This window comes from Osmerus mordax, chromosome 4, assembly GCF_038355195.1.
Source record: "Osmerus mordax isolate fOsmMor3 chromosome 4, fOsmMor3.pri, whole genome shotgun sequence".
Classification (NCBI taxonomy): domain Eukaryota; kingdom Metazoa; phylum Chordata; class Actinopteri; order Osmeriformes; family Osmeridae; genus Osmerus; species Osmerus mordax.
Window position 1 is genome coordinate 2569155 of NC_090053.1, and position 13922 is coordinate 2583076.

General features: G+C 44.9%; 1 protein-coding gene across 2 annotated transcripts; it reads right to left on the minus strand.

Annotated features, from left to right (window-relative positions):
- Positions 1-59: 59 nt before the first annotated feature.
- On the minus strand, positions 60-12776 carry pkp3a (plakophilin 3a). Of its 2 annotated transcripts, XM_067234928.1 has the most exons (14): positions 12633-12776; positions 11799-11982; positions 8688-8779; positions 7370-8169; positions 6511-6634; positions 5929-6133; positions 4656-4830; positions 4379-4496; positions 4090-4254; positions 3792-3974; positions 3067-3220; positions 2458-2653; positions 2158-2245; positions 60-1243 (listed from the first exon to the last, which is right to left on the minus strand). In XM_067234928.1, the coding sequence occupies exons 1-14, from the start codon at positions 12633-12635 to the stop codon at positions 1202-1204; spliced, it is 2529 nt and encodes an 842-aa protein (XP_067091029.1). In that variant the 5' UTR covers positions 12636-12776; the 3' UTR covers positions 60-1201. The 2 variants fall into 2 exon arrangements, with proteins under 2 accessions (XP_067091029.1, XP_067091028.1); XM_067234927.1 differs by lacking the exon at positions 12633-12776 and having other exon boundaries at positions 11799-12167.
- Positions 12777-13922: the final 1146 nt, after the last annotated feature.

Here is a 13922-nt window from a genome sequence, read left to right on the forward strand (position 1 = left end):
GCAGAGGCAGGTAGGAAACAGGGAGGGACAAACAGGATTACAAAGCCTAAGGCCCCGTCTATGTTCATACATTGCATGTTTATTGAAACGTACGCATTTTACACATCGGCAGTTACCTAATGAAAAGTACATCCAAATAATTCCATCCACAGGCACACATACGTCATAGACATATGTGTCATGACTTTAGAAGCAGAGGGGATGCATATTTTCAGGCACGGCATTGCAATACCAAAGTTAATGTATGACATTACAACATCAGCCTGGATTACATTTAATATAGTTTTCATCTGTAGTAACTAATTTAATTGTTTAACATTTCTACAAAATATGTACTGCAGCAGGCCCTGAAAGTGGATCCATATTCAATAATAAACTCCATCCAATACTTGAAAAGAAATGTGGAAAACAGCTCTTTTCCCCTTATTAATTATTACTCCATAATTTGTATGTTTATACAGGTAAACACACATCAGTAGTTTTGGGCATACAAACATCTATGAAAACATACAATTATAACATTCAACTGGAATTATACCTCAGTGTTCTCCAGACAACTTAAACCTACCAAAAATATAACACAGAAAAAAAATAATAGATATATAATCGAGAGCATCTAAAAAGCAGTGATTATCAAAAAAATTAAGAATGCACCATTTAGATTAGATACTAGAGAATATGTTTTTAATTAACAGAGACAAACTCATAACAGAGTCTTTCTTACTGTTTCCTCAAGCCTGATAGCTAATCACCCAGGTCCCTTACTGATGCTGTGTAAAGCCACACAACAGGGGCCAAAGTCTCAAGCCTTATCAGCACCACAAACAGCCCAACCTAGGATCGGTACCATATTCTAACTGGGTGTATGAAACAGAAGGAGGCATGCAAAACTGGTCACATGACTTACATCCATATACATGTTACGATGAGAAGCAAATCCCTGATTACTTTGAACATTAAGCAATTATACAGGCTAAAATGGGCATTAAGGGGCTTGTGAATTCAAAGTAGAAGTCCATTAGAGGACACCCACACAAGGTCCATCTTATTGGGACTTGCATTGCACTGTTAGTGTTAAGTCCTTTCATTCCAAGTGCATGGGAAGAGTCCACGTTGTCTTCCACTGTTGTGCATGACTTAAAATCACCAAACTGTTTATTAGGTATACCGATCCCAAAGACCTTGCACGTATTGTTCTTCTTTATATTGTCAAGTCTGCAAAGTCGTTTCGTGTGAAGCCTTTCTGCAAGAGACAAATGAGAAAAACAAGTGTCAGCGTTGTTTATGGATAAATGAACGCCACATCAATGTAGGGTTTGATCCTGGGAGGCACTGACAACACCTGTCATTCTCTTGTTATTCGTTTGAATATCACAATGACCTTTGAGACTAACTTCATTATTCATCCAGATTTGACCCAGGCTGTTCAACCTTTTAGAAGTAAACTCCATCTAGCTTGCAGACTAAGTGAACAAAGCAGTACTGAGTTGTTGGGACATGCTGATCAGGAAGTCATATAAAAGCCACAGGGCTGGGAGTGGCATGCTCCTGCCAGACCTCTCCCTACTAGGTGTGTCAGTGATTATAAACACAACACATGAGTGAAAACTGTTACGAGTCTCAAATGCTGAACATGAATCACCCTGTTCTGGGTAATACAGGGTATGGAATGTGTCCCTCTCTCACGCTGAGAAAGAGAGACAAAGATTTGAAAGAGGTGTAGATGACTGAATGTGGGGATTTCTGTAAAAGGATTCAAGTGAAATCTCAAACTGATGAAGATCAATCCCAAAACGTCATAATTTCTTTGTGTGTGTGTTTGTGTGTGTCTGCTTATCTACGGGCAGGGATCTGGTAGAACAGGAACATGATACACTTGAATGTGGAGCAGTTAGAACACAGAAATTCTACAGGGAATATCCTCAGGCGTCATTATTAATACATGTTCCCAACACCTGCTGTAAGTTCATTTGATAAATACAACATGCTGCAGAAGCAAATCCAAAACATTGACTATCATCTCCCAGAAAGACCTCAATGAACCCCTTTCCCGGAACGTGTTGTTAAAACATCGTCAGTAGCCTCAAAGTGAGAGTAAAACTTTCACAGTGAATCGGTGTAACAAAATGGCCACACGGTCGCGTTCTGGTCACTGACCTGTTTGTAGTCTTTGTGTAGCTTCTTGTACTGAAACATGTTGGAGAGGACAGTAGAGGCAGCCTTGGCAGCTTTCAATTTCCCAGGACTGGAAAACAACAGAGGCAAGTTAACAATGAGCGTCTGTCCTTGGGCAGCGAGGGCATGCAAATCCGAGGGAAATTCAGTGTTCAACCACATGATCTAGGAGGTCTCTCATTTGTGAAGAACTATGATGTTTTTGGTTCACTTTGTATATTTGTGTATGTGTATGCATATAGCTGCAAATTTACATAATTGCATTCCTTCCTCACTCCATACCTGCTGTCATGGGAGTTCTTGATTGCCACGAGTTTCTGCAGTCCATCAAAAAAGGTGACATCTCTAGCGGCAACAGAGCTGCTAGTCACCAGGTTGTTCAGGGTGCCACAGATGTTGACAACCACTTCGCTGGACGGCAAAGTCTGAAGACCATCGCTAGGCAACTTGGACACCAAATTGTTCACCACCTTAGTAGCTGAGGGCACAAACATTTGAGTCAAAGGTTCTGTTCTTTTCTAGACAAGAGAGACAAGTTTTCCCTGTTTCTTTGTTAGTCGTCTACAAATGTGAGACTCGCAGTTGTACTCTATGGCTCTCAGGGAGATGATTGGAAGTGGATTATCTTACATTTACATTTAGTCATTTAGCAGACGCTCTTATCCAGAGCGACTTACAGTAAGTACAGGGACATACCCCCCGAGGCAAGTAGGGTGAAGTGCCTTGCCCAAGGACACAACGTCATTTGGCACAGCCGGGAATCGAACTGGCAACCTTCAGATTACTAGCCCGATTCCCTAACCGCTCAGCCACCTGACTCCCAATGAGAGATCCCAGTGAGAGATCTTGCGACTGATGTCGATGATAAAGAGAGTGACTGAGGACACTGACCAACGTCATTCTTGTCCTTGGCATGGCGGGACAGGTTCCGGAGGAAGCCAGTGAGAGATCGCAGCTCCAGGTCGTTGTTGGTCCGTAAGAGGTCCAGCACCACCGGCAGCATCCTCTCCTGCTCCAGGGCCACACGGCTCAGCACTGACGCCCACTGGGGGAGGGAGGGGAGGAACAGGAAAGCAGGAAAGGGGGAAAAGGGAGGAATGGGAGAGACAGAGCAGGATTATTCACTGTATCCGCAATACTTTATACTATATATTGTAAATAGGGAGTCAGGTGGCTGAGCGGTTAGGGAAGCGGGCTAGTAATCAGAAGGTTGCCAGTTTGAACGTCCGTGCCAAATGACGTTGTGTCCTTGGGCAAGGCACTTCACCCTACTTGCCTCGGGGGGTATGTCCCTGTACTTACTGTAAGTCGCTCTGGATAAGAGCGTCTGCTAAATGTAAATGCATATTCTATACTTATTTGGTCATTCATATATTTTGTATCCTTCTGACATCCTGGATAGTGTTACCTATCTACCTACCTACCTACTGCGGTAACAGTGTGATTTCCTAGCTGCGATCAATAGTGCTACTCTCTAATAGTCTACTCTCCTCTGATCTCTGTGAACACTGAAACACAGCCTTAGAGAGCAACGGGCAGTAACTCAACAGAGGAGGGTTCTGATCTTGGAGGCGCTGAGTATGCTTGTGTGTGTGTGTGTGTGTCCGTCCGCTCACCCGCTTGTCTCCTGCTGTGACGTTCTGCAGGGCCCCAGCGGCAGCCTCGCGGGTCGTCGTGTTGATCTCACAGTTTTGCAGCACACGGTTGTACAGACCCACCACCTGGGGGTGCCACAGCCACTCCAGCCCCTTTGGCACCCGGGCCACCTCGGTGAACGTGGACAGGTCCTGGTTGTTTCTCTGTAAGAAGAGAGACAGGGTATGGAGTCACTTCAAACTACAAATGAGAGGATCCAGGGGTTCGTCAGGGGGTGTGGGTTGAGTGACAGCTGGACTGGATCTACTAGAGACGTACGTTTTTGGCTTTTTTGCCCTGAGGGGTGAAGCAGCCGATGGCCTCGCCTTTGGAGGAGCTCTGAGCCCTAGACGGTCCCTCTAGGCGCAACATGGCGGAGGGAGGCATCTCACTGTACAGCTGGTAGGAGAGGTTCCTCAAGACACAAACCGCATTCTCAACTCCCTGAAGACACACAGACACACACAGTGGTGAGAGTTCAAAATCAAAACAAACATTTTTTTGGGGGGGAGTTCGGGTTAGTAAAGGTTTAGTCAGGTTCGAGACAGTCCATTGTGCTCCGCCTCACCTTATCTTCAACTTTTTGGCACTCCAAGGAGCTCTGGATGTAGGACACCAGGGCGTCCACCAACCCATTAGTTTCCCTCATCAGCTGCCGAGTTTTCTCGTTCACCGAACTCAGGTTCCTGGGGTCAGCAGGGCACACGAACAAGCCAGAGAATGAACATAACTCATAGTTACGTAAGCTAATTTACAGTACCTCAAGAATAGGACAGACCTGTGGAATGTGGAAAACACCGAACAGAATGGTATTGTGTGTGTATGTGGTACTGCCTGTGTGGTACCTGAGGCATCCAGTGGTGTTGTAGAAGATGTCGGTTTCGGAGGGGGTCTGTTTGATGCTCTCTGCGTCTCCGCTTCCTGATAGGGGGATGAGGATCTTGTCTGTCAGCTCAGGGAGGGTCTCTTTGGCCAGTTTCTCCTTCAGGTTGTCTTTGGAGGACAGGTTCCACAGGATCCCTGCACAGACAACCGACTGTCAATGAGATGCATTTTGTTTTACCTCAGACAAGAACCAGGATTCGTTTGTATTCAAATGTCTTCCTGGTTGTAACTGAAAGAAAATCTCTCTTTTTGTATATGCCGACATGAGGTGTTCTGTGTGACCAATGACCTATGACTAATGCCACGGAAAAAGTCATGTAAATCAGTATGCAGTCAAAACAGCTGTGTGGAGCTTCTCCCCCAATACAACAGACATGTCTGGATATCGAGACAAACCTCTTATTCCTCCAGTCTGCTAAAATGGTGACAGGGCCCTGATTCATAGAGGGAGTGGCACTGTAGGCTCTGCAGGCCTAGACAAATCCCGTACCATCTCTCCTATCACACCTTGACAACTGAGGGCTCCTCCTACTATGTACACTCACAAACACACCCAACCCAGGTCAAAAGACTGTGTTCCCGCACCCACTCCTGACTGCACACGTATAAGCACCAACATAAGTTCATTGTAAAACTTTTACGATCGAAGGTTTTATGACTTTTAGGTTTTATATATATTTTATTTTTTCTTATCTTTTTATTCAGAAATAATGCTAATTTGCTAAAAGGATGTCGCAATGAAGTGGTCACAGATTTACATTTCATAATTCTTCAGTAGCAAAACTTTCTTGATATGGTAGTTGTAATTATTCATTAACAACAAACCAAAGAAAATGTGCTTTTGGTTCCATATAAAATGTCAGATTTCTTTAAATAATGGGTATATTATATAACTACACCTCGTAAAATAACAAGAACAATTCATCACAATGGAATTTCAAAATCCAAAAAGCCCAATAATAATAATAATTTGCTGCAACCACAGGTTATGCTGACGGAACAGAGCTACTACACAGGTAAACCTCGTTATGGGGGTCCGATGGCTGAGCGGTTAGGGAATCGGGCTATTTATCAGAAGGTTGCCGGTTCGATTCCCGGCCTTGAAAAATGACGTTGTGTCCTTGGGCAAGGCACTTCACCCTACTTGCCTCGGGGGGGAATGTCCCTGTACTTACTGCAAGTCGCTCTGGATAAGAGCTTCTGCTAAATGACTAAATGTAAATGTCATCCTACCAGTGATGTTTTTGCGGAGCTCGTCATCATGCTCCTTCAGGGCTTCGATCAGGCTCGGGATCCCGTCCTCCTTGATCAGGGCCACTTTGTTGTCCATGTTTTCATAGATGAGGTTGCGCATGGCCCCGGTAGCGTAGCGCTGCACCTCTTCGCTGTTGCTGTTGAAGAGCCTCACCAACTCAGGGATCCCCTTGCAGCGGCGCACCTGGGCGAGGGAGAGAGGGAGAGTTGTCTGAAGTTAAAACTCTGTGCAGTTCCCCCCCCCTCGGGAAAATGTACAGTACCAGTAGCCCTATAGCCCATATGAGCTTGAACCTAATATATGGTAGCATCCTAGTATTCTTGCTGTGTCTGTGCTATAGTAGACTATAGACTGCTTAGCATGAATGGCATATAGTACAAGTTTAATAGTATTTAACTTAAGAAAGAGTTGAAGTCGAAGAGGGGGACAAACACAGACAGTTTGTGTTCTACTGTTGATTATTATAATGATGTACGCTTATTTGTGGACACACAGTAGATTTCCTTTTTTTTAAAGATCAGACAAAGAAGACCAAGATGGCAGTCAGTTGATCCTTTTACCTCATTCTTGGCATCGCTGTTGTTGTAACACTCATGCTGGATGTAGGCTGCACCCAGGACCTGCATGTTAGCTTCAGGGTCAGTCAGGTACCTGATGGCTGTGGGCATGTCCAGGTTCTGGATTCTGTTCAGTAAAAAGAGACCCCGAAACCCTAAAATTAGTTACTTCATTGGCTAACAAGTGTATGCCAAGACTCAAGACTGTTGACACTCACGTCAACAACCGGAAGAATGTAATGATTTACGAGTGTAATGTATGGTGTGTGTTTTTGTATTACTTTCATGACACTGTGGTCTTCCTAACCTCAGGTTGTTGAGCAAAATATGAAGCCTGAAACTGCCCTAGTGACACACCCAAACCAGTCCTTCCACTTTGGAGACCCATCAAAATACAGCTCATGTGAAATGTTCATCACACACTCTCTCACTGAAACCTCCCACTTAAACTTCCTGATATACCATTACTCAGATACTGCCAAAGTTCTGAAGATGTTTCGCTTTCTGTGAAATTACGGGTTAATTCTGACACAGTAATTCAGGGGTGAAATATTACACAAGCAAACAAGTTAGTGACTGACCCTCAAGTCTTCTCAGTTCTCATTTCAGCTCTCGTCCCAACTGTGCAATACTTGTTTACACAGGGTCATCTACCTACCTATTAAATAGATTAAGATAAACCATAGACTGTTCCTATTGAATTTCAGTCTGTTCACTCAACTGTCAAGGGGAAGTGTTAGCCATACGGTGTCATTTGATGATTTCACCCTCCGGAAATCTGTCAATTTAACACGACAGTGCTGTGTGTTTCTAGCACAGATGGAGCTTTGAGACAGTGGGGATGACCATGGTTGTGTCTTACCCATTGAGGTGACTCATGCTACCAGTGAAGTCCATCCCGTCCACGACATCCATGCCCTTGCCCACGCTGTGGACACTCTTAAGCGACATGGCGCGGGACATGGTCGGTCGCTGCTGCATGATCATAATGTTTCCCTGGGAACCGGAGGGCATGATGAACTCCTCCCCTCCATAGGCGCTGCCCATGGTGGACATCTGGTGCTGCATGGCGGAGCCCCCGGACATGGAGCCCCCGGACATGGAGCCCCCGGACATGGAGCCCATGCTCATGCGGTTGTTCCTGTTGTTAATCCGGCTGATGGTGCGGTAGGCTGGACCCTTGAAGGAGTGAGTCTGGACCATCATCTCCCCCTCCCCTGCAGCCATGCCTCCACCGCGGGCCAGGGTCCCACTCACTGAGCCCCCACCTTGCCTCATCTGGGAGCTGGAGTAGCTGTTGACGGAGCTGTAGTTTGGCTGGCGGACGAAGCTGGCGTCACGGTCGGAGATCAGGCTGCCCTCACTGCCGTCATGGGCCATCCAGGCCGCCACTGGGGAGGGCTGCTGGGGAAGGGTCTGCAGCCGCAGGGAGCGCAGAGATATGGTCTCCAGATCAGGTCTGCTGAGGGTGCGGGTCATGGGGACCACCTGCTGCCTGGTGCCCTGGTAGCCTCCTAGACGTATGTCTTCATGGTGGTACACACTACCGCCCCCACCTCCTCCTCCTCCTCCTCCACCCATGCTCATCCTCTGGAACTGGCCCATGTCTACAGCCGAGCGTGACGAGAAGCCACCATGAGATGTCTGGGACATTCGGGGAGCCTGGGTGAATGGAAAAGCAAGAGTCAACACAAGGTAGAACACGACCAGCATGAGTCATCGCAATAAGGGAGTGGTGGAATGCCGTAGACTATATTGACGTAAGTTAAAGTCTTTCACTTATGATGACAAGGTTTGCTCAATTGTGGGTTTGAGTTTGACAGAAAGTGGTGAATCACATTTAAAATGAAGAGTGTCAGTCTACTGTTTTGTGAGGCTTGATGAGTCAAGACATCTCGTTGGAATAGTCTGTGATTAGCTACAGTGTAATAGCATTACAATGTTCTCCGGTGCTACTGGAAATAGGATGGAATCTAGAGGGAGGACTTAAGGCCCAGAACTGGCTAGAAGGAGAGTGTAAAATACCACACTAGTAGACCCAGAGAGGCTGACTAGGCTGTGTGAAACCAACAGAACGACAGTGATGTATTAGTTGTTCATGAAAGGACAGATTCATGCAAGCAGACGGGTTTGAACACGGGTGGTTGTTTTGCTTTGAGATGTGGGTCTGTTCTACTCACCATGACTGGCCTGGAGGGTGCATACACATAGGACTTGGAGCTGAACCCTGGGCTGTAGGTCGAGTACTTCATAGCTGAAGAAACACCATATTCTAGAAATAAAGATATATAGATATTGTTTGAAATAAACACATTTACTAGTGATATGACAGATTATGAAGCTAAGAAAGTACAATTGGCTATTTAAGTAGAGGAACCCTCTGCGAATAGTTTCTCTCAAGTTTATAGATTTCTATAAAACCTACTGATTGAATGATTCTAGCTGGATCATATCCTTTATCATAATGATGTCTGGAAAGACTAAGTGGTTTCAAAAGGACATTTGGGAGTTACACTTCAGGAACAAACTTAATGGCTGTAAAGCAGAAAAGGTTGACTTAATCACAAGTCCCATAAAGTGTGTCACCTCACTGAGACCATAGTACACTAGCCTATAAAATATTTTCATGGAATGCAGTAACATATACAATTTACATTTACATTTAGTCATTTAGCAGACGCTCTTATCCAGAGCGACTTACAGTAAGTACAGGGACATTCCCCCGAGGCAAGTAGGGTGAAGTGCCTTGCCCAAGGACACAACGTCAGTCTGCATGACCGGGAATCGAACTGGCAACCTTCGGATTACTAGCCCGACTCCCTCACCGCTCAGCCATCTGACTCCCTTTGACTCCCATCTGACAAGTCCCTCACAGCCAGACATTCAACACCAGATCTGCTGAACTGCATGACCTCACTGGGTCACCCAATGCTAGGAGAGTGTGCTTTATATGGGGAGTCAGGTGGCTGAGTGGTTAGGGAATCGGGCTAGTAATCAGAAGGTTACCGGTTTGATTCCCGTCCGTGCCAAATGACATTGTGTCCTGGGGCAAGGCACTTCACCCTACTTGCCTCGGGGGAATGTCCCTGTACTTACTGTAAGTCGCTCTGGATAAGAGCGTCTGCTAAATGACTAAATCTAAATGTATATACTGTACTTGCACCGGTCCTACACTCTGGCTACACAGTGTCAGACTCGCTCCATTAGAACAGCATTGACAGCAACAATCCCTGGGCTCTTGATAGGAGAGCTGTGTGGCATGAAGACACTTTATATCAGGAGCAGAAGACAACCAGCTCACTGACACTGTTGGTCACTCAAAAAAAAAAAAAAATCAGGACTCTCTTGTCTCAATACAATGTCATATTCAGAGGCAAAACGTCAGTTGTTATAGATGTCATTTTCCATGTGTACAAATAACCTACTGTTAAACACTATCATAAAGCCTGAGGCTTGTGTACACTGTTTATGGGGAGCGATAGAGAGCATGACTTCTTATGGAAGCCTAAAATAATTTGAATGACTATAACTCAGATATTTGTATGCAACATCCTGACAAAGGCAACATGTGGGGACGAAATAAGCACTACGAAATAAATAATCTGATCACATGTCAAATCTTTCATGTTTCAGCAAGTCCTTCGTTCAGTGAGAATTTAATTATTTGTGAGAAATGAAAGGGTTGTCTGACAGGGCTTCATGGTTAAGGCAGGGCAACAGAGGAAAGACGAAGAACCGGTTAGAAAAGGAGACACGCCCTGGCCCAGCCCTGGTCGTCCTCTGTCCTGCAAGTGCTGCACATGCAGTATTTTCCCTCACAACCAAAAGCCCCATCAGAATTCCTGATCTGTGGATCAACTGCTCTGTTGTAACATGTATCAAAAGCGGTTAGTTCTTGTGAATGCATAGTTGCAAATGTTTCCCCCCGGGTGTCCATCTTTGAATGCTCTTTCAATGTTCATACAATTTTAATAAGCTTTCACTGAACCCGAAATGCATTCAGGTTATGTTATGTTATGTTGAACACTGTTGTTACAAGATATTTCCCCCTCATGTTCTACAGACAATCGGATGTCTGCTGGAAGTGATATGACTGTCTGAACAATAAAGCTAATTGTCCCTTAGTAGAACCCAGGGCATAGTCGTACACTTGATGGTTAATGGACAGACGTCAAAATATCCAAAATATTATTTCTCTAGGCTGTCAAATGTGCTTCACAGAATACCAGGCATGCTTTTGAAGTAACAAACAGGAGGACAGATTGATGGCATGTTTTCTAGGCTGTTCACCTGGATACCAGGACTTGCGTGCTTGTTTAAATTACACACAGCTAAAACCGCAGGTACAGAGTGTGGTCTCGATCAGGATCCTGCTTTGTACCAGAAACAATGCCGGAGTGAGAGTTCTGGGGCAAAATCCATTAGTCTCTGTAGATCATTCACTCGACCATGGTCTTCGCTTAGACACTACACTGCACTGTAATGTATGTCAATACAGTGAACTAAATACTATAAGCAAGTAAAGTATGAACAAGCAAGTCAAACTGATTAAAAAAAAACACAATGCTAATTGCATGCCAAAGTGCACTCACATATTACAGCTTGTTCATTCAGATTCCCTTTAGCTGCTGCTTGTTATTGAATTTTTACAATCTTGCATCATAAAGTCTGAACACAAAGTATTTGCCAAAAACGTAAAAGTCCGTCATCCAGACATCTCACGTAACAAGCTCAAATTCAGCTTGCTTTGTCCCTGCCAATGGGGCTTTGAAACGAATTCGTTGACATGTCTACACACCTCAAAAGCAGGTGTCCTTGAACTTTCTGCCTTTAAATACAACCAAGTCCAGAAACCCAACTCCTCTGAGACTCTTTCATTCAAATCAGTTATCTGTGAGTTCATGAAAGAAATGCTTGTTTTGGAGTGTTAAACATTAACCCCTTTCGTTGGCGGCAAGCATGAAGGCAATGGGTATTATCTTTTAGGTCCAGCTCACTCTAAAAGTAAATGGAACCATTTTCTTCAACTTTCTCAGATGAGAGAAACAACGTGCAAGCTGACTGGTTTGGAAATAAACACACGCACACACGCGCACACACACACACACACACACACACACACATTTACACTTACTAGCAGGCGAACACGTATGTAACCGCTTGGAATGTCAGGGCTATTAGAATACATTGAGACTGGGCCTACTTGAATCAATCGTTCTATGCGACATTTTTAGGACAGGTGTTAGCTAGTTAACTTGGAGAGCGACATTGTAAGGCTGGTTGAATCTTACCCGAGGAAGCAGAGTGTATTGCCGCACCGTTCTGTCGAGGAAGCGAATGGCTGGATTTCTCCGCGATCCTCATTTGAACCTGCTGTTGGACCCTCTTCGCTTTGGCCATCTCATCCGTCAAAGTCCCCCCATGCCCGAGATGGATCTCGGAGGGGACCGCGTAAGTGCTAACGGAGGTGTTGGGCTGTAGAGCGGAGAAAAAAACGTTTTCTGAAGACATACTCATTGTGGAATTTGGTAAGTCACAAGATCGGAAAGTTCCAAGCACTCCCCGACCGTCCTCAATTTATAAATACAGTATTTATCAATAAATATGGAGGTCCCTGTCTCGTAGTTGTTGTTCTCGGCTCAGTTTAAATGCAATCCGGAAAATGACTACGGCGACCAGGACTAGATTGAACAACGGGGTGGAGTCTATCCTTGAAATACCTGACCCAGGTAAAACAAAAGGGAAGTCGTTTTTTCTCAGACGGGTGCACCATGACAAATGAAAAACACATTAAGTGATTCATGTATTTTAGCATCATTTTACTGTGTTTTTGCTGTACATCTTCACGATGGGTTTGTAGGCCTACTATAGTCCTACAGTATGTTATTGAAGTTCATCACTTCTTTTTTGTGTATATTAGAAGAGAGGCTGGACTCACAGACGTCCTGTCAAATAGTAGGCCTATTTAAGTATTACAAAATTGAAAAGAAAACTGACTGTAATAACAACAATTATCTGCTCTGTGAGATGTTAATATTGCCCCTAGACAACATTACTAATAAATAACAATCCTAATCCATAAAAAACATCTAGCGACAGTAGCCAATAGAAAATGCATAACTTACCATGAAGGCTTACAGATAGAGAAGGCTGTGATAAGTTGCTGTGTCAATAGATGGGCTAGATGTGATCTGACTGAATGTTTTAAGTGATGAGGTTATAGACTAATATAGTCAACGCCCCAAGTGTTTCCTGCCCGACACAGTTCATTATTGAGACATTGTCAGAACTGTAACAGAATCACACACCCACAGACAAACAGAGAGTAATGACTCAAAAAGAGGATGGTATTGGCATTCATCACTAGTAAATGGGAGACAAATGGAGAGAGTAAAGAGAGAGTAAGAAAGAGCGAGAGACAGAGAGAGAGAGAGGGAGCCAGAGAAAGAGAGAGAGAGAGAGAGAGGGAGGGAGAGAGAGAGAGAGAGAGAGAGAGAGAGAGAGAGAGGGAGAGGGAGGGAGAGGGAGAGGGAGAGGGAGAGGGAGAGGGAGAGGGAGAGGGAGAGGGAGAGGGAGAGAGAGAGAGAGAGAGAGAGGGAGAGGGAGAGGGAGAGAGAGAGAGAGTCTCCCCAGGACTAAACTCAGCACCATGAGTGACCAGGCTTTCTGTTCCGCCGCTCCCCGAATCTGGAACGCCCTCCCCGACCATCTGAGGGCACCTCAAACCACTGAGACTTTAAAAAAAGGATTAAAACATTTCTTTTTAGCAGATCTTATGAGTTTTGATTGTCTAATTGTATTTTATATTGATGTTTTACCTTGTTTTACCTTGTTTTATAACTCTTAACTGTAGCACCTTGAGATCCTGGTACTGACCTTCCGAGCAGTGAATGGGACTGCACCCGACTACATCAAGTCTCTCCTCCAGCCTTACACCCCCACCCGCCACCTACCTATCTTCTGACAACCGTCTGGTGGTCCCACCTCTCAAGAGCGCCCGCTCCCAACCCAAGCTCTTCTCCTCTCTGGCCCCCTAATGGTGGAATCACCTCCCCACCTCCATCAGAGACACAGACTGTCTCCCCACCTTCAAGAAAAGGCTTAAGACGCACTTGTTCTGGGAGTACAACGGTACTTAGGAATGATTTGCTGGACCTGATGTTAGCTTCAGGTAGGCTATCTCGTTGTCATGATCAGTGACCTATTCTCTTTTGTAAAGCTCTCTCTTGGAAGTCGCTTTGGATAAAAGCGTCTGCTAAATGAATAAATGTAATGGGAAAATGTGTCCAAACTTTTGACTGGTACTGTATGTTTTGCTACTAACGACAGCAATGGGAAATATTGCATCAGGTTGGCAGAAACCAGATATTCAAGGGTTTGTCTGACTGGTGTGAGTGTGTGTTTGTGTGTGTTTG